Here is a 26701-nt window from a genome sequence, read left to right as displayed (position 1 = left end):
ACGAGCCTCCCTCTTTTTTTTTTGGTTCAAGTTTTATATGTTATTGTTCTTGTTTAACATCTGTATTCAGAAGATAAAATCCATCATTTATTGAAACAAATAAAGATCACAAATATTATAAACCACCAATCCCATTGACCACTACAACCAAAGCAAAATAAAATAAAAAATAAAAAAATGATAGTTTTATAACTTCAAGCTGAAAATAGGATTTATATCATCTTCAGTAGAGATTTTCCTTTTCTTCTTAGCGACTTGTATACCATTGTTCTCATCCTTAAAATTCTCTTTCTCCGGACATCGACTAATATTATAACCAACACACTTGCAAAGTCCACAATGTCTCACTTGTTTCATCAACTCTTTTCCACCTTTCATTCGTTTATTCTTCGGTCGTCCTTTTGTTTTTGAAATAGGAGGGCATTGTACTTGCTCAATGGAGATAGAAAGAAACTCACAATTGTTTGTAGATGTTGAACCCATAACAAAATCTTGTTGGTTTTATGGAACTGGAACATCAAAATTAACATCCTCTAGGCTCCATCGAGAAAGCAAATAAGTGCTAGGAATTTCGAAACAATCTTTATGAACAAGAACGCTTAAGATATGACGACACAATATACCAACAAATTCAAAATTCTTGCAAGTATAGTTAGCCACTTTACCATCCCAATAGACCTTATGCGATCGAGTTGCTTTTCGATGTTAGACGGTAAAAGTAATGCTAGTTTCTTCTTGAACCGTGTATTGAAATGCTTCTCTTATTTGCACTTGAAATTTCTTGAATGCGTATGGAGTATAATATCGATGAGCTTGTTCTTGTAATGGCAAAAACAATCCAACATTTGACCCATTATACTTATCCAACATATTATCATATATCTTTTTTTGCTCAACATCTTCTATTGCTAAATCAACCTAAAAATATGTATAGTAAAAATAGATAAGAATGATTACTTTTAGGAATATAAAATAAACATAGCAAATAGGAGCACGCACTTGTCTTATAAATTGACTCAAGCATGTAGCAGAGGTTACAAATCTTTTGATAAATACATTGATACTTTCTGACACGAGAGGTTACTTGTCATGCCACCAAAAAAAAAACTCACGAAGATAATTAAGCAGGAACCCAAAATGATTTAATTTGATACAACCCTATCACATGTTTATTCTCATGTAGATTATACTTTGTAGTTACGATAGGCCATTGTTCCTCAAATTCTTCAATCGTGTCTAGCCTGTATAGCTCATAAAACTCCGAGCACCAATTTGAATACTCACTTCTTAAGGCAGAAGTAAACCAACCACTAAATTTGGTGGTGATATGCCATATACAAGATGCATGTTTTGTAGAAGGCATCTGTGTTATGATTGCTTCTGTCATACATAAATCTTGATCCGTCAATATTGTTTTTGGCGACTTTTTCATAAGTGAAATAAAATTCTGCATGTTATAAAAAACTTGTGAGAAATAAATTAAAGAAAAATAGAAAAAATTATATAAAAATAAGTAGTATGGTTACCTTGAAAAGCCATTCAAATGTATTTGTCGTCTCATTACGCAAAAGAGCACAACCAAGTAATACGGTCCTTTCATGATTATTAATACCAACAAAAACTCCAAAAGGCATTTCATATGAGTTCACTTTGTATGTAGTATCAAAAACCACATATGAGTTCACTTTGTATGTAGTATCAAAAACCACAACATCTCCATATTTTTGGTACCAATCAAAACAATGAGCATGAGACCAAAAAATATTTTCTAACTTATTTTCATCATCAACTGTAAATATATATTGAAAACTAGGATGTTCATTTTTAGCATCTTTGCAATACTACAAGAACCCCCTAACATCGTTTTGTGAGTTAACTTTATGACATTTGATGAAGAAATTATGAACATCTTTCATTAGAAAATTAAGTTCTTCATGCCTCACGTTCTTTTCAAGTTCCATAACACGCATAATTTGTCTCACACTTAATTCTGCTTCTTTTAACATTAGTATACGTTCCTCATCTTCTTTTGTAATATTCCGATAAGAAGGAAGAAAACGAACTTCTTGTGTTGACAACAACTCATGATTGTGTTCAACAACAAATGTAGTGACTTGTCACTCTAGAAAAATGTCGTTAATGTTTCTCAATGTGATAAGCATATGAGCTTTGCATTTACATTTAGTTGATGCACGATATCTTTGTTGTTTTGAGTAGTCGACCACTTTTGGCCCCGGCTTTCCTTCCCGGTGATAAAAAAAATCACGTCTTCTCCTTTGTCCTCTTATGTTCACGAATCTCCCTTTTCGAATTGAAAATCCATGCTTTCTTGCGTAATTTCGATAGAAAACATAAGCTTCTTCTTCACTAAGAAAACATTGACCTACGAAGGGTTCATCAAAATTAATCGTATCGCTTTGGCCATTTTCATCTTTAACATTTGTTGCTTCTTGAACGTTGTTCATTAGCAATTCTTTGACAGCAGGGGCATTCAAATAAAAAAGAACACTTTCATTCATCTACAAAATAATAAATATTTACTCATATCACTTTATAATCATATCTAACAAACAAATACTTAACAAAAAGTCAAACTTAAACAAACATTGTTAAATAACAAAACAAAACTATATAAATTTATAAACATTATGCATACAATTTATATGTCGATGTGTGAACAATAATTTAATTGTAAACAAGCACTTATATATTTTATCATTGTCAAAGATAGAAAGTGAACAATCATCAAAATTATGGATACTATTCTACTTCCATCTACTCAATATCATGGATCATAATTATAGTAAAAAAAAAAAAAAAACACTACGGGTACTACATAAAAGAATACTACATTTTTACCATAAAACTAAATCAATAAAATAATAAGTTTATAGTTAACTTTAGAACTCAAATAAAAAACCTCTGTCACTAATTGTTGTGGCAAACAATACTATGCATTCTAAATAACTGTTGTGTTCTCCTTATGAAATAGGGATTGCGTGGCTGTATACACTGTGTATAAAGGAAGAGGAAAATTTATAGAGGGTATTTATTAAGCTAAATATTACTGGAGGGAATGTTCAATTTTAGAGGGAAATATATTTTAGAGGGAATTATAAAACTTACAAAATAATGAAAAGGTGAGGCTGATGATACGGTCAAACAAAAAAAAGAAATGGAATAAATTTGGAGTAACTAATTAATTTGGAGATAATAATTATTTGAAGTAATTATAGGAGTTTATAAAGGAAGGATAAATTTGACATGAAAAAAAATCACAACTAATTAAAGGCTTTTTATCAAGTGCCTATAAGGCACTAGTTAGAAAACTCCTACTCAATCTGGATACTTATAACTTATAAGCTAAGTCCAAGTTTCCAATAAGCCAGGACCCTTTTTATGTTGTCAAATTTTATGTTGCAACTGTTCTGTCAAACATTCCCTCATGAAGCATGCCTAAAAATTCCTCCTTTATAATCAAACACTACAATGCAAACCCATGATAAATCATCTATATACACATAGTACAAAGTATTAAAACATTATATTTATCCAAGGAATGAGGTCCGAATTTAACTATCTTCAATGGGGAGTTCAACAACACCACTCTCGTACATGAAGGCATCACGTACTTGTACCACATTACGGCACTCAGATTAGATGCTTGTACGTCAAACCAATGATGTATTGGCGTAAACCCATGCATTACAAGTCATCTAAGCATGAAAAGTTGATTGACTGAGACAAATGAAAGCTTCAGGCTTTTCCTTGTTTTAAGCTGGAGTTCATCCTTTTCTCCCATGTTTAAGATAGTCCATTCTGATCACCCACAACTGCTCTCCAACCACTTTCATTTCCGGGCGGTCCACTCTTGTGGGGGCGGCACATTGAAAAGCTAGACCGAGCATCTTTGTAAAGATCTCAATGTCCACGGCATCTTTCATATGAGGGTCAACCAAATCCATTATGTCGCCATCATTGTACTTTCCAAATGCCTGAATAAGGTAACAAAAGTCATTAACTAACAAACAAACAATACCCGTTTTGACCTACCATGTAATTAAGTCCCGCGCTAATTGGCAACACCAAGTCATATCTGGCTGAATCAAAGATAATACTCCATTGTTTTGGCCTTTGAGACAACTGTCGATCCACAATATACAACTTGACAAGGCATGGATGAAAAGTCGGATATGGGGTCGAGTCCATTGGCTCATCTATATGTCCCGTTTTAAAAAATAAAATCACATACTTTTAGACTCCGATCTACTTCCAATGCACACGAGATAACATGCATGGATAGACTGGTGTAAACAGGGGAACCCACTGGCTCATACTACTTGGTATGGCAGAGTTGGCAAAGGTTAGGTAAGAGTTCAAAACACATACTTTTTGAGTTTTTGGTAAGGATCGGATCTAAAACACCACTGGTCCCAAAAAAACTTTAAATGGTTAGTGAGAAATGTAATTACAATAATACAAAACTCTATTATTTCAATAATAATCTGACCTATTTAATAAAATGATTTGTGGGTTTATAGATGATAGTACGCTTTGGGCACCTCAGACTCATTTGTGTATTCAGCCCACTTGCACTGTTTCCTTTTTAGCTGATAGTTTTTTTTTTTACGCGTTTGCACATTAAAGATATAACATAGTGCTACATATAAAGAGGATATAACAAATGCTACATGTAAAGAAGTCACGTACCCATCTTATTGTCACCTTCTCCTCAGGAGATCTCCTCGACTCAATGGGACGACGGCCCGTAAGAATTTCTATAAGTAGAACCCCAAATGAGTAAACGTCACTCTTCGGGGTGAGTTGATAGGTTCTCATATATTCAGGGTCAAGGTAACCAACTGTCCCCCTTACTTTGGTAACCACGTGTGTTTTGTCAGTCTCTGCATCACCAAGTCTCGCAAACCCGAAATCGGCCACTTTTGCTCTTAGTCTTTCGGTTAGAAGAATATTTGATGATTTCACATCTCGGTGGATAATTTGCTTTTCTGTTGAAGATAAGGAAAATTATAACAAAATGTTTTATCCAACAAAATAAAAGGATTTTTTCTTCCAGATACATAATTTTCAATAATTTGTATAAAACTCTCTCAAACTAGGTGTGAAGAAGGGGCAATCAGGTAATATTTATTTGAATTTGATATTGCTTATGCGCGCAAAGGGAAAGGGTGTTGGTTATGCATTACCCGCGTATAGATGAAGATACGTTAAGCCATGAGCAATATCGATGCAAATTTCAAGTCGCTGACTAAAGTCCAAGAAACTTCCATGACCACCTAAGATGATCAGCAAATACATTATAACGTTTTTGCTAAACTAACATGTGCAAATCAGGGTGCTAAATCAACTAAGAAAACTTACCGTCCAAATGCTCTCTAAGTGTACCATTAGGCACATATTCTGTAATAATAAGGCGTTCATTTCCTTTATCTACATAACCAAGAAGCTTGACCAGGTTTCGATGATCAATTTTAGCAAGTAGTTCAACTTCACTTCTAAATTCACTTCGAAGAGCATCAAAATGTTCCTGCAAAATAATTTATCACGCAAACTTCAAAACAAAAATAGCATAGCCTTTTGAAGGAAACACAAAAAGCAAACGGTTTTATGATGGAGGTCACATCTTGCATTCTAAAAACAAAACTACAATCACCTATTCATTTAATCTCACCTATACCCTCAAAATCTAGATATTAGAACATACAAATGACCACGATTGAAGTTGACAGGTTCAGATTTGACTACCCTAAACTATTGCCAGTTTGGAAGGAAGGATCACTTTTTGAGTTTCGAGATTGCACACACTGATTTTAACTATTTATATTGTTTTCTAAATATATCAAATAAATTATTGCCGGTTCAGAAGGACGGACCAGTTTTTGAGTTTTGAGGTTGGAGTGATTTCCACTATTTATGTGGTTTTCAAAATATATCAGCTACAAACTTGACACTCTTTTTTTAACCTAATACATCAAATTTTTGCTCTGTTCTTGGAAGTTGGAACATAGGTGGTAGTTGTAGAAGTATATTACTTTGTCTAAACCATGCTTTATGGTTAGCAAATCTATTAAATCAAATGTGAACCCAGGGTTGTCTTACAGCTTTTGGAGTATTTTAATCTGGATATGCATTTTACAAATTTATAATAAAAAGGCTTCAAATTTTCTTATAAAACAATAAGCATAACTGAACATTTTCTTTCCAGGGAGAGCTCACACCTACAAGTATGAAGAAGTGATACTGCAAAAAGCAATAATTTTATATCATGAGCATGCATGTTACCTTCTTTGCTCGTTTAATGGCAACCACTTGACCATCAGGTAGGTGAGCTTTGTAGACTGTTCCGAACCCTCCTTCACCTAACCTTAATGATGGTGAAAAGTTTTGTGTAGCCCTTGCAACTTGGTTCATGGTCAAATGAACAGATCCTATTCTGTCAAGTTTTGGAGACATTGAAAATCTACTGGGACTAGGTGGAACACGTAGTGGACTAGCTGGAACCTTTTCAAAAACGGAGTGCATTTCTATTGATGAAGCTGAATCCACTGCAGAAACAAATATTAATTAACTTAACCAGCTAAGATACCAAAAAGTTGATTGTTGAATGTTAAGGTAATCATTGCTAATGTAAGGTTTTGGTGCCTTTTGTTGAGACCAATGGGTAGTGATCACACATTAAGAAAGTGAATTTACACAACGGTCATATCAATCAAGCTACTCCACTCATTACCAATGATAAAGAACTTTTCTTGATTTTAGCACTCATGAAATCTAGAGGTCGCGATACAATCCCGTTTACTTCAAAATAATTGGATATGGGCATTTAGGTTATATATTATCTTTAAAGAATCAAATGAGTCAAATTCAGAGAGTGGCATACAATGATACGCCACAAGTACGTCAAATTACATGTTAATAATTGTATCACTTTTAATCTACATTATACATGACATTCAAAAATGACTGGAGGTTTGTCTCAAGCCAACTGGACCAAGAACCGACTAACTTTGACCAAATTACTCATTTTGATCCATTACCCCCACTCAAGCCTCCCAGTGCGCCACCTCTAGTGAAGCCTGATGAGCAAAAGTCCTACAATCAATACTCGAATCTTGGGCTTCACAAGTCTTACTTGGAAAAACACAGATTTTGCTCCTTCGGTCCTTCCCTCCTAATGATTACTAAAACATTCTTTTAGACCAGAATCAGTATCAACGGGGAAAAAAGTACTTTTAGAGTTAACTAGTTCAAAGGAAAAATGCTGCATTTTACGTGACATCCCAGTGAAATATTGGTGCACTTGTTTTGGAGAGGAAGTACAAAACAAGGTTTTCAGTGGTCGCTACTTTGACCAATTAACTTAGCAATGGGTCAATTTGTGTTGCGGTATATCTCAAATGCGTCAAAATAGAAAGAATCAAAGGGAAAAAAAAAACCACTAGCGGAGGGGGGAACACATCAAAAGCCATTAAAGGTTGCCAAAGTCTACATATTTTACAATAACTTCCTAAATTGTTTTTTATTCAAAGATTAAAGATATCAAATATAGTAACATTGTTTTTATAATTAACACATTAGTTATGCATAAAGAACTTTAAAATGGACAAAATTATGCTTGTTGGTCACCCCCTCCCACAAAAAGGTTTTAATAAGAAATGTAGACGTCATACCCATTTGATGGTTCAAATTATTGACAGTGTAATATATTCAAAGTATCACAAGTTTACTCACTTGAACTTGGCTCCTTGGCAAGAACAGTGTGGGTTGTATCTTTCTTTTTTGAACGGAAACAAGGACAAAGAAAACTGCAACACAAAACCAAAACTCCAAACCCTGATCCACCCATGACCAAGTATTTTGTCCTAAACACAGATTCTTGATCATCTTTTGCTTTTTTTGAGTCCCTTTCCTCTCTTGCTAGAGTCACGTCTCGAACTAAATTCTGCAGAAATCTCCTTCCATCTAGTAAAAAATATAAATCTTCAGAATCCACAAGTTTGAACTTTAGACACATAATTTATATATGATGTACCACCCCTTTTGTCCCAATAGTACTGTATGAGTTTTTATTAGAACATCCAATAAAAAATGTAAAGAATTTACGATGGAAGCCTTGGAAGTAAATTACATATTCGCCCACTATCATCATTAAAAGATGGTGCCATTGAGTTTGGGTCACAAGATCCATTTAGCTGTAATAAAGATTATTTCAGATATTTAAAAAACAGTCAAAATGTTGCAATTAACATGTGATCAATACACGGGACACTATATAAATTTCTTTTCTTAAGACTTCAGTGAAAACAGCAAATCATCCTTCATGGAATATTCTGAGTTAAAAATACATATTTGCTTGTCGTTGTCTTCAAAAGACAGTTATATGTACCTGGGAGACAAGATTCAAGTATAATAAATGATAGTTTAGAGATTTGCCAACCAGTCAAGGTGTTGCACTTTTTCATGGGTTGGATCCTGAGAGGACGCATGTTAAATTCTTTGAACCATGATTTCTTTGTGTAATAAAGGGAAATTTAGATATTTGAATAGCCAAAGTGTTGCATTTTTCATGCGATGCATCCCCAGAAACATTATTACCAATTTCAGATTCCGAAAAATTAGGACACAAGTTAAGATTTCATGACACATTGCATACCTGAAAAACGACCCACCTCGTAGCAATGACTCACGATGTTCCTATTGATTAGACAATGATGCGCATGATACGACTTGATGGACTTGCAAAAGAAATCTTTGCTTACTATTTCCCCATTAAAGTAAAACAACTTGCTACTAGACTCACTTGAATAGCTGATATGATAAGTCCCACAACCCTTCAAAGGCAATAATCTGGAGGCAAATATTATTGGTGAGTGGATCAGCAGTAGAAAACTCAACACAATCACTCCCATCCTCATTTATGAGCATACTTATTCCAATACATTTATAGGTAACAAGAAGTGTATTGTTGAACTGCCTCGGGACATCATGAAGCAAAACTAGTGGAAATGTGGAATACTATATTGGTCAATCATCAAATAAATACAATGTCACAGTTCATTCAAGATATTCCACGTCACCGTTGAAGCCAGTGGTTATTCTTACACACCTATTCAAAGATAGACAAAGATTACAAGTATGAGAAAAAAAACCGTTAAAGAATGACTAAGAAAGGCATTTGGATGTGCATTTTGAAAATGATATCTACTTTTCAGATTCTAGAGTTAGAAAAATACAGTAAATTCTTAATACAAGTAAATGACTATTTTTAGACATCAACTAATCAATATTGAACTATCAAAATGGTAGAGCAAACCTACTTGTATTTCCTTGATCTACCCTTCCTCTAATAAGTAAAATTTGCCAAACACTTACATCAATCAAAACTACAATTTCCAATTATTATCCAATATCGTATAATCACTTTCAAAACGCACATTCAAACACCCACTTATGAGCAAAACGCAACAAAGTCAAAAGTCAAACTCCTTAACACACTAAAACCCTAAAGCTAATTTATAACACCTAAATATGGTCAAACTTCATCATAATTCACCAATATTCCAAGATTTACACACTAAAAACTCAATCTTTAACAAATTTCTTCACATTTGAGACAAACCCAGATCAAAAAAACAAGAAATTAAGCAATACCCATCATTCAAAACATGTTAAATTGCAATAAAGATTCATAAAAACACAGCAAAAAGATTAAAAATTTATGACCCAATTCATAATTCAAGTCAACAAAGAAGAAAGTTCAAACCTTTTTCTATATATAAGTATATTTTACTAATGAAATGGGCTGAAGATAAACACTAGGATTAGGCTTATTATACTGGTTAGTTTCTTGCAAGTTTTTGTTGATGGAGATGTTGGAAAGACCGGCGAAGGTAGAAAGAGAGGGAGGATGTGTGTTTGATGAATAATATAATATAATATAGATATATAGATATAGACTGAAAGGATGAATATATGTATGTCTAAATCTGAAATTGGTAGCCCAAAAAATGGAAATAAATTTGAAATGATGTCACACCCCATGTAAGCAAAGTGAGCTGGTGTGGTTTGTTTGAACTTTCTATATTTGAGATGCCAACTATGGCGGGCAGTCACCACCACTCGATAAGATTTGGCTGTCTCTCCAATGTCTTAAAAACCACTAAACTAGTTTTTTTTTTTTTTTAACAGCACTAGTTTGGTAAGTGATAACGGTTAACAGTTAGATTAAAAGCATAAAATTAGACATTTAAATCAACTAGATAAAACCCTTACGGTCAAAAAGTTGTAATTATGATTAGCTAAAAATATATTTTAATAATAGAGTTTTGTTTGGTTAAACCCAAAGGCCAAATTTTGACACTTGATTTTACCTCTATCAACGGATGAGATGATCCCATCTTTCCTCCACAGATTCTTTCTCTCTTCTCCCCCTCTCTCTCCGGCGACCTTTTTTTCTCCGGCGACCTAACCTCCACCGCCACCACCAGTATTTCTAACCACCACCACATCATTTCTTCTCCGGCGAGACAACCACCGCCACCTCCTCTTCCTCATCTTCATTCTCCGGCGAGAAAACCACCGCCACCACCATCATCTCCTACCAAAACCACCACCATCATCTCCGATGCACCAGCAACACAAAAAAAAACACAGTTGATCTCTCTCTCTGTCTCTTCTATCCACGGCGTCCGCGCCGGCAGCAAGGGCGGAGCCCGTACCGTATCAAACCGCCACCATCTGTTGGATTGCCGCCCATCACATCCATTCAATTCCCATATGCGTCCCTTGACGGTCAGTTTAGAACGGATAAGGGCCACTGACCCGTACCGTATTCACCTGAAAATGACGCCGGAGTTTTTCGACGGCGGTGATTATTACCAATCAAATTTTATTGGATATTGGTTCGCCGGAGTTATTAGACGGCGGTGGTGACCGGAATAATTCGTCGGAATTTCGCCGGGGATGAAGGGATCGCCGGAGATGACGACGGAAAACGACCGGAGATGAAAATTTCCCTTTAATCTTGAATATTCATTAGATTTGATTCAACGGTTGAGATTGAGCTCTTGAGTTTCACCAATTTTGGTAATTTCTCATGAATACAACTCTTTAATAATATATCCATCCACAAACTCTATACAACATTTACCTAATAACTCATATCAAAAATTATAAATTAATTTAACTTAATAAGTATGATATCAAAAAATAAAAAAATGCTAAACCAAAAATAAATAACTTAATAAAATCATGAAATTAAAATACTATATAAATTATAAATTGACTAATGCTTGATAGAAATTTACATTAGTTGTTGGCTGTTTATGCAATATCAAAATTTTAAAACTTTTTTTAATCTTAACTCTCAAAAAAAAAGTGTGTGGTTAACAAAGAAAACTTATGTCGTTGTATTAAAAAAACAAAAGAAAAACATAACTACAAAAATAGTTATATGAAGAAATTTTGACATATAAATAAATAGTTATACTTTTTACAAAAGAAATAGGTGTAGGAATCACATTAAAAAAACCAATTAAGATTTCTTTTAGAGCTTGCAAACACTATCTATTTTTTATAAACCAAGAGCAAATCACTTATACATTAGTATGCAAGATAACCCCTCAATTGATCACGCACGCAAAATGATATACAACTTATCTATACCTAAAAAGTATTATTACTCTAGGAAAGAAAAAGAGAGGAAAAAATCCAAATGAAAAATTAATAATAAATAAAATAATGTTTATGCAATTGAAAATACGTGGATGGCCAAAATCTTTTGCCTTTTTATCAAACTTAAAATAAGGAACCATAAGTTATAAATATTTCACACCCAATATCATAATATTTAGATTCACAATCAACAAAATTTTCAGAAAAGATTAAAAACTTAAAATACCTTCTCTTAGGTTTATATAGGAACATGAAGAGAAAGCTATGTGCTCAAAGTTATGATCTCAATATTTAAAGTATGAATCTATCAAATAAGAAAAGAAAAAATAAAAAACATCAAAAGCTAATATAAATATGACAAAAATAAATATCTTAATTCATATAAATCAAAAAAATATTGTTAAAAGTAGAGAAAATTTCATTAGATCACCTTGAGATTTGCTGTATTATTAATTTTCGCCCCTCTTGTCTTTTTTATTATTATTTCACCCTGTGTTGAAAATATGTATCATTAGACCCCCTGTCATAAACGGACGTTAGTATGGCTCCGTCAAAGCTCTCATGCGCTGCACATGAGGGTAACTGAGTCATTTTCCTTCCAAAACACTCATTTCACTTTCCACTTTCAATCAATCAGATCAAAACTTTTTTTCCCCAAAAACACTATCTTTTCCTTCTCTATCTTACTTTTCAGATCTAAGTTCTTAAAATTTTCCAAATCCAAACACCAAATAATAATTCCATTTCCTCTAAACAATACAAGCATTCACGTAACAACCCATAAAACAATAAAATTCAAAATACTTCCTTAACAAAAACAATAATAATAATTTAAAACCCAAATTAAAAAAAAATGCAAACTTTCAAATTACTATATATACTTAAAAAGCATGAATTGGTTTACGTGCGCCATACATTTTCAACACTTTTAGTCCCTGTCGTTAAATTTGTTGCAGCAATGGTCCTCTCAGCTAACGGCTGCTAATTTTTTCCTGCAATTATAGTCCCTGTCGTTAAATTTGTTACAACAATGGTCCCTATCAGCTAACTTTAACCTTTTAACTTTAAGTTTTTTAATATTTGCCACATAACTTTAACGTTTTAACTTTTGTCACATAACTTTAATTTCTTTTACTTTTAGCACAAAAGTTTGCTTTTATTTAGTTTTTAAACATATGTTTTTTTAACTATTGCCACGAAAGTTTCATTTTTTTTTACTTTTTATGATGGAAACTTTTAACTTTTAACTTTTTGTCACATAAATTTAATATTTTTTATTTTTGGCACGAAAGTTTTGTTTTATTTAGTTTTTAAGCTTTTGTTTTTTTAATTTCTACCACGAAAATTCATTCTTTTTACTTTTTATCACATAAACTTTTAAACTTTTACTTTTTGTAACATAACTTTTATTTCTTTTATTTCTTGCACGAAATATTTGTGTTATTTCCCCATTTACTTTTTATACATTTGTTTTAATAAACTTTTGTCACAAAAGTTTCATTCTCTTACTTTTTATCACATAAATTTACGAATTTTTAGTCATTCTACTTTTTGCCACATCACTTTTATTTTTTTTACTTTTCACACAAAGTTTTGTTCTATTTAATTTTTATACTTTTATTTTTTCAACTTCAGCCACTAACGTTTTATTTTTCTTTACTTTTTATCACATCACTTTTCACCTTTTAACTTTTGCCACAAAAATTTCATTTTATATAATTTTCCACATGTTTATATGTTACGTAATGTCTCCCGCGGCAACGTCCGGAGACAAAAAACTAGTTAACTCCAAAATTAATTGTCTTACAAAGGATAATGGAAACTTTGCAACGAAAGACTATATCATCCGTGGATGATGCTTCCTTGCCCGCCGACTGATACTACTACTTTTATTCATATTCGTTGTTTTCGGTCGTCCCTTTCTTTCACTATCTCTACCGTTTTCTTTTTTATGTATATATTTCTTTTCTGAATATTATAATATATATATATATCTTTTCAGATCTAGTTGGAAGGGATTAGGGTGGTAGCCAATAGTGAAGGGTTTGTGATGGAGCAGTTTTTTCCGACTAAAACCCGATGAAAGCCATACATATTTAACGGATGGATCTAAACGTTATCCCCGTCGTTTTCATTCAGTGATGATCGATTTAAAGGGGTGGCCAGATCTGGTGGTGGTGCCGACAATGATTGGGGCTGTTGGTGGTGGTCGTCGCTGCCTCAAACCTTTTGTAAGTGTAGATAAATTGTTATTGTCTTTTAGTATGATGGTTGTGAAATTTTTAAATCCTTTTAATATCATGTATTGTAGTTTTTTGATTTGGGTATGAGTTTTTTTTTATAAATTTTATATGGGTTTTATATATATTTTTATTGATTTGTATTAAGAAATCTGAAGTTGTTTTGAGGATTATTGGGTTTATATCTTTTATTAATTGATATGATAGATTTGATTAGTTTGTTTTGAGAAAGAAAGTGTTTTTGGGGAAAAAAAGTTTTGATCTGATTGTTTGAAAGTGGAAGGTGAATTGGGTGTTTTGGAAGCAAAATGACTAAGTTACCTTCATGTGCCATGCACATAAGAGCTTTGACAGGGCCATACTAACATCCGTTTATGACAGGGGGGGTTAATGATACATATTTTCAGCATAAGGTGAAATAATAAAAAAAAAACGAGAGAGGCGAAAATTGATAATACAGCAAACCCCAGAGTGATCTAATAAAATTTTCTCTTAAAAGTAATACTTATTCAAATCTACACACTCATTTATCTCAACAACCAACATATCTATGCAGATATATAAATAAAAATTAAACTCTATAAAATACGTTTATGTAGTGAGGTTAAAAAAGTTAAAAAAATAAAAAATACACTCATTAATTTCCGATTATGTACATCCACGAATTGACTTTTCACTATTGAAAAAAATAAAAAAAATACACTCATTAATTTCCGATTATGTACATCCACTAAAAAATACACTCATTAATTTCCGATTATGTACATCCACTCAAAAATACACTCATCCTTTCTTTCCACTACAAGTGTCATATTTTATATTTTTGAAGTCTAACTTTTTCAACTTAAACTTAAAAAAATTTTCTTTGTGTTATATAATACTTGATAAAAGTTATATGGATTAATTGTGTTTTGGAAGTGTTTTTTCAATTATATAAGTTTTATATATAACAAAAAAAGAATATTTAATGTCTAAGTTTAAAGATAAATATTTTGAATATTCAAAATAAGACACTTGAAATGGGATGGGATAATATTTATTATACAATAAATATAAAAAAAAATGTAAAGAGTTTATACCTAAATTTAGATACATTAGAACCAAATATTTCATTTTTTAAAATTTTTTTTAAAGCAAGCATTCTCAATTTTGCTTCATTGAGTATGTTCATGGTATTTTGACACACGCCTTATTTTGTTTAGCTTCTATGTTTACTTAGGATGTTCTTCTAGCAAAGATGCAAATTAATAAATAAAAAGTTATGTCTTATAAAAGTTAAGATTCTAGCTCTTTATTTGTAGAGCATAAAATAATAATAACTAGGTTATGGACCGTTTTAAAACACGAGAAAAAAAAAATATAAAAACAGAAATACGTAAAATATTCGAAGATAATAACAAAAGCTTTCACGATTGGAATCATTATATATATATAGATAGATATGTGTTATAAGATACCCATACATCTTATTGTAACATGAAAAGAGTGACATAAATTTAAAAAATTACTTTGTTATGTAGGTTCACTGGGTAGAGATATCAAGGAGTCCTCACTGCCTATTGGTTACATCTTAACGCATAAAGAAGTTATTCAAGACACACTCCATTTTGCGTCACTCTCTCCCCCTCTCAGTTTCTCTCTGCAAAAAGGGACCAGCAAAACAGAAGAAAAAAAACTCCATTTCAGCCTCCTTTTCTCTACTTGTTCTTAATCTCTACAATCAAAAGAGGTTTTGAACACCTACCACACAAGGCTTGTGGTGTTGCGGTTTTGAAATAAGAATGTTCAATTTTGGATGTTACTTGGTGTGTGAAAGGCGCTGGAAATCTACCAAATCAAAGAACAAATAGCTCGAGATCAGAACTTTGGGTGTCTCTCCAATAGAGAAGTTCTAACTTGAACTTTCATTCATCTTCTTCAAGGATATCTTCAAGGTTATGTTTTTCTTGTATTCATTCTCTTGAGGCTTTTGTTTGTACAAGTCGATCCATGGTTTGAGTTCGGTTTGTTCAAAATTTTAATATCTTATTGCTTCATGGTGCGTATATGTATGTTTTTACCGAACTCTAATAAATTTTAATATGTTATTGTTAACTTGTTAATTTAAAGATTAAATTGTTCTAATAAGGATATAATTATAAATTACATTATTTTAATATTTTTCTTTTTTTTTCCCTTGCGAATAAGAATAACATAGACTACTTATTTTCATTTGTTTTCCTTTCTTTTAGTAGTAAGTCGAGAATGCTTTTTTTCGTTGTATTATTTTTTCCTTTCCTTTCCTTTATTTTCCTTTCCTTTATTTTAGTACTAACTCGATAATAATTTTATATATATACTTTTTTTTCTTTTGCTTTTATTTCTTTTCTTACAATTTAAAACTAGAAATGCACTTTTAAGTTATTATATATTACAAACCATTTGATTAAAACTAATACGTTTTTTTTTCCTAAACACATATATTACATTTTTAAACATCAACATAATACACAATTAAAAAATTAAATCACAAACTTGCATTGTTATTATGCAATTATGAGTGCTCAATTTAAGGCCAACATGATCCTACAATCCTTACTATTTGGCCTCTCTTTTGAATTATCTAGTGTAAAAAACAATCAATCTTAAGAACAAGAAGCATTTGTTCCTCGTACCCATTTCCCAAAAGGCTCGGATTGTTGCTTCTTATGGGTCATCCAACGTCATAACCTTTCTCATCCATTTCACCAGACTTCCTTCTAAAGTGTGTGGAAAGAAGTCTTCAGAAGGAAGTCTTCCCACAACCAACACGTCGAGCACCACACCGAACTATAGATGTCGCATTTGTCTGTAAGTTTCATGGTTTGATGATACTCGAGTGCAATGTAACCTAATGTACATGCAACATTCGAACTTGTCATATAGACGTCAGCTTCCAGGATCAATTTTGCAAGCCCAAAAATTGCAATTCGGGCCTCCATGTTATCATCAAGGAGCACTTTTGTGGGCTTTAAGTATTTGTGGACTATACGATGCGTATGGTTCATGTGGAGATACTCAAGCCCGGTTGCAACCCTAATTGTAATGTTATATTTCACGAGCAAATCTAGTTCTCGTCTACTATCTCAAACTTTTTGCAAAATGTCTTGCAAGCTTTCATTTTTCAAATACTCGTAAACAAGGTAATGACATGTTGGTCGCGACACATGAGCAAGTAACGATTAGAGGTTTCTGTGGCGAATCTGACTCGTTAGGATTTCTGATCGAATTTGGCAAATTTTTTTATTGGGTGTTTTTGTGTCCTTTAATGTGAGCTCTGTCGCGTCTTTTGATCGATGTATGACCTGTTCGATCGCGATAGTCTTGATTTTTCCTCTGCGTAAGTCGGTTTTGTATACTTCTCCACAACCACATCATCATATCACTTATAATGCCCTAATTGCCTCGTCGTCCTCCAAAAATGCGAGCTTTTCCGCGGTTATCGATTGACTAAATATCGCAGAACCGGATGGATCTCCACTCCCTTTGATCATAATTAAACACATTTTTAACAAAATCGAAAATATCATTGTAGATAACATCCCACCAAATGACCCACCTAAGAACCTAACCAAATATTTTCTTTTTATTGCTCTTTTTATGTCCACCACTTCGTCCCCTAGTTGGTGTCGGCGTCGGTGATGTCCCCGGGGGCTCAAAATTCCCATTTTTCGAACTCGTTGAATTAGTCGATTCAAGAATTTTATATCGTCCATAACTATACTTTTTCACTTTAGGCACCAAAGATCTTAGCTGTCGTAATTCCGACAATGGACTATCCAATAAACTATTCCGGAGACATTGAAAAATCAAAGATTCTGAAACAAACGTATTGAAATGAGTACTTTTCCGGTGAGCATATTGTTCTCAAGTGATAGTTTCTCGAGGTTTGGAAAATATCTCAAAAAACCTAACTTGACGGAAAATTTATTATTAGAAAGACCAAGTTGTATTATTAGAAAGATCAAGTTATGTTTTCTTTTCCAGCTAAGAGCACATGATCTTTTCATTTCTAATAATAGATCAAGTTGTGTTTTCTTTTCTAATAAGAGCGTGTTTAGATTATTAAATTATAAGTTTATATATATCTTTGTAGGTTATATGAAATTTAGTGATAAAGGAAAAAAAATATTAGGGGCATGTTAAAACGACCAAGACAATAAACGACACTGTTTTTAAAATTTTTGACATAACCTATTTGTAAATCCATAACCAAGGCTTTACTTAGCATATATCAAAGACATGTAAAACACTATTTCAAACACGTCTAAAAATATAAAGCTAGTCAAATGCTTTTAAAACTATAACTTGACTAGCACCATCTTTACATTTTAATTGAAAAAATTAGTAAGCCAAAATTCAATATCCAAAAATGTATGACACACTTCAACAAACATTTAAGAGTTTGGCTAGGGATTTCTAAAACCCAATTATCAATTACCAACATGTTCAATCTACCTTTCTTATAGTGTATCTTTTTCCAAAGCACAAACAAAACTTCCAAGTACTTTAAGCTAACCGAATCATCTTTTTCTTTACATATTTTCCTTTTTACCAGTGACGGATCCAATGTATTATGAGGGTGGACCACCCTCAATATAGTTTTGTTGGTAATTTAAAAAAAAAAAAAGAAACTGCTTTGTTTATGTGGAACAATGGTGGAGCATCTAACGCGTTTATGAAGAAGAAGAAAACCCAACAAAGATGTACAACTTTTTGTTTTTTTCTTTTTGCCCCCTACTTAATATACAGACCTATAAATTAAACCTCTTCTTACTTTGAAATTGACAAGAATCTACAACCATTTTCTTATTTTTGTTCTTTATTCCCCGGTTTATATATAGATTATAAAATTAATCCCTTTCTTATTTTTAGTGTATGAAAATTTTGATATTTATTATGGTTTACTCTTCTGATGTATGAACACTGTCTAATTTAAAATATTGATTAATGAGTATGGTGACTACAATAGTTTTTTTCTTTGGCAGAATATTACGAAGTATATTTATTATAAGAGATAGCTAATAAATATACTTTCCTTTAATAGATATTAACACAATAAAATACAATTATCGTGAAAATGTATAAGTTAGTCTGACTAGCTCTTATAACTTCTTAAAACTAGTTTGTTGTTTTTCTAACAGTTTATAGTCTCCTTTGAAAAAAAAGGAAAAAAAAAACTCATGACCGACCATGTTTAAAAACTTATATCTATATATATACTAGTGAATTTACCCGGGTTCAACCCGGACGTTTTCATTAAAATTATAAAATTAAAAAATGTGCATGTAATTTTTCTATTAATATATTCTAAATCGATTTGGAGATAGTGAATTGAATAACACAATAATTTATAAATTAAAGTACCTATTGCATTAACAAAACATAAATGGTTATACAATATAAAATAAATTTCTTTGTTTGTAATAAAAGATTAAGAACTTTAAATAAACATTTAGTGAGCTATTTTTAATTAAAAATATTGTAAATTATTTATGACATTATAATTAAAATAAAGACTTTTAAGTAAAATTGTAGATTTGCCACATCATATTTTTTCTAAAAATACTTTTGAAAGACAATTGTCTTTTATTTATTATAGATATATATATATATATACAAAAAAGTCTTGTATATCGTAGTAGATGATGATGGTGTACAAAAATCAATGGTCCTTATTGATCCTAAAATAAGAGGAGGTCTCAAAGTATCTCACCCCTATATATATATATAACAAATTATATATATTTTAAAAGAATTTAGTAATAAGGGAAAAAACAATTAGGCCCCATACACTAAAAATGTTTGGACCCGTCACTACTTTTTACGTTGAGTCACATGTACGAGGTTAACAACTACTCGTATAACATAAGCACAAAGTTTAGTGAATAAATAAGTATCCATTCAAAAACCGAAAGTGCTGAGTTTGGATTTTCTTGATGCATTTATAATCCTTGGTGGTCTTTCGCATGATGGTTTTGTTGACTGTTTCGGCCATCGATTTTAAATGTTACAAATCTTCAGTATTTCAAGGTTAGTGAATACGGTGTTGACTAATTGTGTTATAATTCATTTGGCATTACGTTCAATATTGTTAGTTCTTTATTTTTATTTTTTTTGACAGGTTAAATATATTATTTTGGTGGTCATAATTGTTTCTAATAAAATGATGTTTTTGTTATTTTGTACGAAATTTGTTTATTGAAATAGATACTAATCATTGTTCAGAATGCATCTGGGTAATCGTTCTTCAGAGATTTGTCTACCGAATTTGAAGAAAGGGTGATAGCGTGAGTTGTTATATGTGCTTTTGAGTAAATTTAAATATTCAAGATTGGCATATGCTATAATATTTGTAACGAAACTTCATGCCCACAGAATACACAAGGAACAGATGGAGAAATGGCAAGAGGAAATCAAGGAACACTTCGCTTCATTGATGCTTCAAATGAGGACATTAATGCCGTCTTGCACAATGCTCAGCTTCTACTTCACAATGTCAATAATGATCCTTGAAGGTAGAAGTTCTGCATCACTTTAATAGTTTTCTGACTTTTGTATTACAGCAGGTATATAGTTATTAGTGTTATTATTTCTAACACATTACCAAGACTTTTGAATAGTTTGTAGTTTACAGCCTTTCTCCCCATTTTTGCCAGATTTTATGAAACTTGGCTCACATCATATTAACAGATCAGCATCAGAGATTTTCCATCAGCTTGAAGAAATCATCAATAAAGTGTACAAGCATAGGGAGTTGGGCGTTTATTTCATTATTCTGAATTAACAATAGTTTAAATCACATACTGTTTCAATAAGCACTTCGTTTATTAGTAGTAGGTAAAGAATTTTCAGCTTGAACCAATGTGCTTCAAGACTTTGTTTTTGTCATGATATTACAAAATTAATTGCAAAAATGATGGTATACAAGAGGTTTTATTTTATAAGAAGGTTCAGCTTTAGCCTTCAAGTACAAAGTACTACTACAATGTTACTATTCAGGGTTCACAACCATCTCCTTTTCACAAAATTCTTCAAACCCCGGGCATTCCAAGTCGTGATGTTGTATGCATTAAGTCCCGCTTTATTTACTTCGGTTATCAACTGATATTCATGTACCTCTCACCACTGGTGATACACTCAATTATCATTTGTGCTTGTTCCTTGCGAAACCCAATGGGCAATGGATTTACAGGAGCCAGGATGTGCCAAAACAATTTCCATCAAAGGATATTCTAATGCCAAGATTCTTTAAGATTCAATACTTGAGTTTTCAAGCATGTGATGGATCACCTCAAGCATGTGATGAATCACCTCTTACAACATATTGTCATGCCATCACCGACAGGAACCTAGCAAACAAAATTCCAAGCAACACATTAATGCACTTTGGTCGCAGCTCCAAAGTGTGTATGGACAATGTAAAGGGGTCACACACGTATTTAATGCACTAACAGATCAAAGGTGTCATGCCCTTAATAAAACTTAACTAATCATAAGTTGTTTAATGTATTCTGTGGACAAAGGGTTGAAGACAGATAGTTAAAGCAGTAATAATACATTGTTAACTGTCTTGCTATTGGAAAATCTCAAATGGGCAGTATTCATGTATCTCAAACGATGATGTACCCTGTTCTTCTTTTGGGCGTTCCTAACAAAATCTATTCAATCCAAATTTTACTTATTTTTACTTGAATCACAAATTCACTAAATATTCTTATTATTAATAATATCTTTGGTAGATATTTAAGCTATTTGACAACTCAAACGTGAGGCTAGTGAGTTCTTTTGGAGAGGGGGCATACCATACTAATGCTAACACGCTGATCATCCATTTAAAGCTCTGTTAAAGCTTCTTATGCTCTCGGTCTTTTTGTCGTTGAGCTGTAGAAATAGGGAACCTGCAAGAGTTTAGAACTTGAAGATGCAGAATGTATAGCCATGCCAGTTCATTTTACCAGTGGATCAGCAACTTTTCCATGCCAAAGCACATTATCAATTACTATAACACCACCTACTCTCACCTACATACCAAACAAGTAAACTAACAATTAACATTTCATGGAAGGGACTAAACGTTCGACAGTCACTTCCACACATACATATATTAGGCAAAAAATGTATGATTGCTTAAAGAGGGAGTGTTTCATACCAATTTTATCAGCAACTCAAAGTATTCCTGATACATTCTTTTCTCGGCATCAACAAAAGCGAAATCATAACTGAGAATGGAAGACAAAGATGTAATTACACTCCAAGCTTCATCATGATGAAACAAAGACTATAATATGCTATATAACAACAGCATTTGAGAGTCAAAATAATCCAGGCCAAGCTGTCTGCTCCATAAATTAAGACAAGTATGGAAGACCATTTTGGGGAAAGAACAGACTACTTGCCAGATTCAAAATATAAAGATGGTTTAGTAATCCTCAAAATTTCTGTTTTCCTTATGATGCTGAATGTTACTCACTATATAAAGTTAACTAATTATTTGATAAATATTCACCTGCAACCATTCCCATTCTCTAGTAGTGGTTTTAGAGTATCTACAGCTAGTCCCTGTCGTACATCCACCTAATAAGCAATATAATAGAGAGAAAAATGGAGTAACATTATCCATTGTACTAAAAGGGAGGGATATACAAAAAAAAAACACAAAAGAGAGAAAAAGAAAGACTTTCACCTTGTGTGAAACACCCGCTCGATCATAATACCTTTTTGCAACCTCAAGTGAGTCCTTGTCCCTCTCACAGGCAACTAAGATCCCCGACTCTGGTAGGACTAGAGCAACAGCCAAAGACGAGTATCCCTGGACAGCATGTATTAGTAATTACTTCAGTACATTTCTTTTGAAATGGAAAACCAATGCAAAGACCCGCATCTCTAAATCAAAATAAATTCTGTTAAAGCCTATCTGATTAAACACTCAAAAGTGAACTCTTTTTGTTGATAAAGAGTAAAAAAAGTGTATGAATATGAGGCACTCGACAATCATAAAGTCAGAATACTGACAGTATAGACCCCAACTTCAATGCATCTCTTAGCCCCAAGAATCTGCACAAGGGTTGCAAGTAGTTGTGCTTGATCAGGGGATACCTGTTGAGAGGCATGCAAAAATGATTAGACATGTCTCATAGAGCCACACATTATAAATCAACTAATAATTAGCATTTCAAACCATCAGGTGGCACTTCATTCCTAAACAATAAACGAATTTGTAAAATATCAGAAAAGGGTAAAAACACTCTCAAAATAGAAGGCTCAAGGCTGTAGTGAAATAAACATCCGACTTTGGACATGATAATAAGGAAGATGATAATATTTAGGTCAACTTGTGTGTTACTTTTTCCTCTTTGGCAGGTATATTGGTTGTGTAGATACGACAAAATAATAACTATAAGATCAATATATTTTTGGCACTGCCAAAATACAAACTGATGGGGTGTTCAGGTTCGTATAATGAATCAGTAAATAGTGAACAGAACCAAAGTACCTGCATTTGACTCCCACGCATAGCTGCAGCTCCTCTCTAAGTTCTCGCAGAATCTAAAAAACATATAAATTCATATCTATCACTCACGCCAAATTTGTCATATATATACATCAAAATACTCCATAAAACCACGAGAGAGCATACCGGTGGTTCTCTAACATTAGTAAGCAAGTAGTCATATATCCGTGGAGTAACACTAATCACTTGCTTATTGCCATAGGTGTAGTCACTAGCAATTGTCACAGCCATATCCCCCAAGCAATTGTTAAACTTCACCAGAGAACGACTTGATACCATTTCCCGATCTTTGGGTGAAGTTTTTTTTTTTTTGAACAGCAATTCTTTGGGTGAAGTTTACAGAATTATAGATACACACACCTTCTTAACTTCAATCTAATGCTAAACAACCATCACTCTGCAGCCACGGGATAAATTCTGGCTCATTTTCACACATAAAATCAGTTTCAAAACAACAAGAAATAAGAAAGATATAGTAAGTAGCTGGAGGGTAATCATAGAACTTCGTTTAGGCACTTCATAAGTAATAAAAAGAAGATATGAATAATTTAATTCACATTAGAAGTGAATACATTGACATGTAGTCCTAACTGATGCCAAGGTCGCTAATATAATCATCTCAACCCATGTTCATGATCAATATTTGAACTATAATACAACAAGATATAGAAGTTAAAGAACAGCTACCACTAGGAACTAATCCTAGAAAACCATTAAATCTGTACTTCAGTAGTTCAGTTCATGTTTGCTTAAATAATATAAATGATACTGGAAGTCCAAGATTGCCCGAACCAGGTGTCGGAAACCAATCTCAGGCCACAAAACAGATGGTGAATACAAGAGGCAGTTAGTGCTCTGCCACAAAAGAAAATTACTCAAACGGGTCTCACCGGATGTACGGATTATAATATCAGGGTCAGATACGACTGACATGTACAGATGCCTTTCAATATCTAACACATCAATGATATTCTTTTCCTGTTTTGCATCACTCGATACTTTATTATCGTCCCATCTTTCATCACAAGATTCTTGAACAGCATGCAAAATCTCATCACTGGAAGTATACGCAATACATATTGATAGAACCGCTTTTGAGTTCTTTGCAGTTGCTTCCATAGCCCTTTCTGCAGCCAACCTCACGGGTTTGCTTAATAATTTAAGGTTTCCAATAAAGTAAACCCGAACTCCATACTGGTTAACCAAACTCTCTTCTTTTACCAACCCTTTGATCTTTTCCTCCATCAAGTCCATCAAAGATTGGACTTCTTTTAAAATTTTCTATACTAAACGCATTAATCGTCACATACTTTACCCCCAACTCATAACAATATCTAAGCATTGACATTAATGAAGAATATCCAACCCTGTGTCCCCCACCATCAATCAAATTATGCTGCTTAGAGTATCTTCTATTACCATCCATTATAAAAGCAACGTGATTAGGTAATGCAGCTACAGAAAGAATGCAAAAAATACATTTCCTCGCAAAACTACCCAAATTCTCATATACTTTACTTCTTTGTTTAGCATCCATACTGAAAGCCAAAAGCCGTGTACTCTGTTAGACCTGCTAGTTTAGAGCAAATGAATTAGTCAAACCACAAGGGAAACAATGAACAAGAATATACAAAGCACGGAACTTTAGAGCTTAACACACAAAGGGTGTTTGCAAAATCAGTAAGGGATAATCATCATAATCATTTGAGAATGTATTCAACTTTAATCTATCGGTAAATTGTCTTTGTCTATATCAAACTTTTCTAGTGTACGTCTCCGGTGATAGACACTTTTTCCGGACAAGGCATCTATATAAGTTGCCACATGGCATCCAAATAAGTGGACATGAACTACAACATGGCATCCAAATAAGTGGACATGAACTACAAGATACATACAATAAAGTCATATACATATATAAAGCCAAATAAACACCTCTACTCTCACATTCATAATCATTGTTTATTCATGCAATCCCCTAATAATACTTACACAGTTAGAATGTAAATCTAGTAAAGCTTCTACTTACACAGTTAGAATGTAAATCTAGTAAAGCTTCTAGTAAATCTAGAACCTGCCGGGATCGTGTGGGATGAGGACGACGGCGATCGGACTTTGCTGACGGCGATTGATGATTAAGTTTTGTGGGCCAAGAGAATTTGGGGGTTTATTGCAAGTCCCTGGAATGATTAATGTTATGTACTTTTCTTTCTTTTTTTTTTTTTTGAACTAATGTTATGTACTTTTCTAACTAATTCTTATTTATTCTAATAATTGATAATTGATTTCATTAGTACTACTTTTTTTAAGTTTGGCGTGGTATATTTGATTGATTGTATTACTATTTTGGAAAGGAAAAAGGTTGATAAGGCTATTCGGAGTGAGGCTCCTCTTCAGCCGACGCTGCCCCTTCGTCGTTCCAACGCCGTCTGTTAGTTGATCGCCTGAAAATGGAGGAGAATTCAAGAAAACTAGCCGTTTCAACGGCTAGTTGGGCCACTTTCAAAAAAAAAAATAAATTTCTTTTTAATTAAATACCCCTTTTACCTATATATATACATTTTACCTTTTACAAATATATATATATTTCTATATCTATCTTCTTCTTCCTCCTCCCATTTTCTTACATTTTCATATAAACACCACCTCAAAATTATTATAAAAAATGCACCCCGTAACCCACGAAATACCAATAACAATCCCGGTAACATTCCCGATCCAAACGATTCGAACTTCATGCCTTTCTTGAATAATATGCAAGTTCCGCCACCGGGTTATATGTCGTGGGCCCAAGACATGGGCGGTTACGGTGGTGCTCCACCGATGCAGACTTCTATGTTTGGTACGTATACGAGCTACATTTATATATATATATATATATACAATTTTAATTATATATACGTTTTTAATTTTTGTAGATGGTCATTCTTTGGAGGACATAGCAAACATGACTCAGATGGATGTGGAAACGGTGCAAGAGACGCAACCAGACGTAGGCCAATCTACAAAGAGGCGTCCACATCGTAAGAGAGTCCCGGGTGAACCGCGCCCAAAGGTGACTCAATGGGCTTGAACACAAGAAGAACAACTCGCGTTATGTCGAGCTTGGCTAGACGTCACAGAAGATCCCAAAGCCGGTATATCAACATTATATATATATATATATATATATACATACATATTTATATAATTTTCGTTTATATATATACATATTTATTTACGGTTTACATATATA

General features: G+C 32.9%; 2 protein-coding genes, 1 long non-coding RNA gene and 4 pseudogenes across 5 annotated transcripts; 2 read left to right on the top strand and 5 right to left on the bottom strand.

Annotated features, from left to right (window-relative positions):
* Positions 1-186: 186 nt before the first annotated feature.
* On the bottom strand, positions 187-2519 carry LOC122599558 (annotated as a pseudogene).
* A 927-nt stretch (positions 2520-3446) lies between these two features.
* Positions 3447-9957, bottom strand: LOC122599220 (calmodulin-binding receptor-like cytoplasmic kinase 3). Of its 2 annotated transcripts, XM_043771686.1 has the most exons (8): positions 9785-9957; positions 8675-9127; positions 7753-7983; positions 6304-6566; positions 5383-5548; positions 5208-5297; positions 4711-5009; positions 3447-3995 (listed from the first exon to the last, which is right to left on the bottom strand). In XM_043771686.1, the coding sequence occupies exons 2-8, from the start codon at positions 8934-8936 to the stop codon at positions 3786-3788; spliced, it is 1521 nt and encodes a 506-aa protein (XP_043627621.1). In that variant the 5' UTR covers positions 8937-9127; positions 9785-9957; the 3' UTR covers positions 3447-3785. The 2 variants fall into 2 exon arrangements, with proteins under 2 accessions (XP_043627621.1, XP_043627622.1); XM_043771687.1 differs by lacking the exon at positions 9785-9957 and having other exon boundaries at positions 8691-8761.
* A 3514-nt stretch (positions 9958-13471) lies between these two features.
* Positions 13472-16042, top strand: LOC122600749. Its single transcript, XR_006324091.1, has 2 exons — positions 13472-13925; positions 15455-16042. It is a non-coding gene; the product is annotated as an uncharacterized LOC122600749 (long non-coding RNA).
* A 435-nt stretch (positions 16043-16477) lies between these two features.
* LOC122599557 lies at positions 16478-17620 on the bottom strand (annotated as a pseudogene).
* Positions 17621-19870: 2250 nt separating this feature from the next.
* On the top strand, positions 19871-20787 carry LOC122600242. 2 transcript variants are annotated; one of them, XM_043772929.1, is made up of 4 exons: positions 19871-19985; positions 20207-20242; positions 20331-20470; positions 20646-20787. In XM_043772929.1, the coding sequence occupies exons 1-4, from the start codon at positions 19960-19962 to the stop codon at positions 20732-20734; spliced, it is 291 nt and encodes a 96-aa protein (XP_043628864.1). In that variant the 5' UTR covers positions 19871-19959; the 3' UTR covers positions 20735-20787. The 2 variants fall into 2 exon arrangements, with proteins under 2 accessions (XP_043628864.1, XP_043628863.1); XM_043772928.1 differs by having other exon boundaries at positions 20612-20787.
* On the bottom strand, positions 20762-24179 carry LOC122600241 (annotated as a pseudogene).
* On the bottom strand, positions 24007-25776 carry LOC122600239 (annotated as a pseudogene).
* Between the last annotated feature and the right edge of the window lie 925 nt (positions 25777-26701).

The sequence above is a fragment of the Erigeron canadensis genome, chromosome 5, assembly GCF_010389155.1.
Source record: "Erigeron canadensis isolate Cc75 chromosome 5, C_canadensis_v1, whole genome shotgun sequence".
Classification (NCBI taxonomy): domain Eukaryota; kingdom Viridiplantae; phylum Streptophyta; class Magnoliopsida; order Asterales; family Asteraceae; genus Erigeron; species Erigeron canadensis.
The sequence above is the reverse complement of the archived record's forward strand: the minus strand, read 5'-3'. Positions and strand labels throughout refer to the sequence as shown.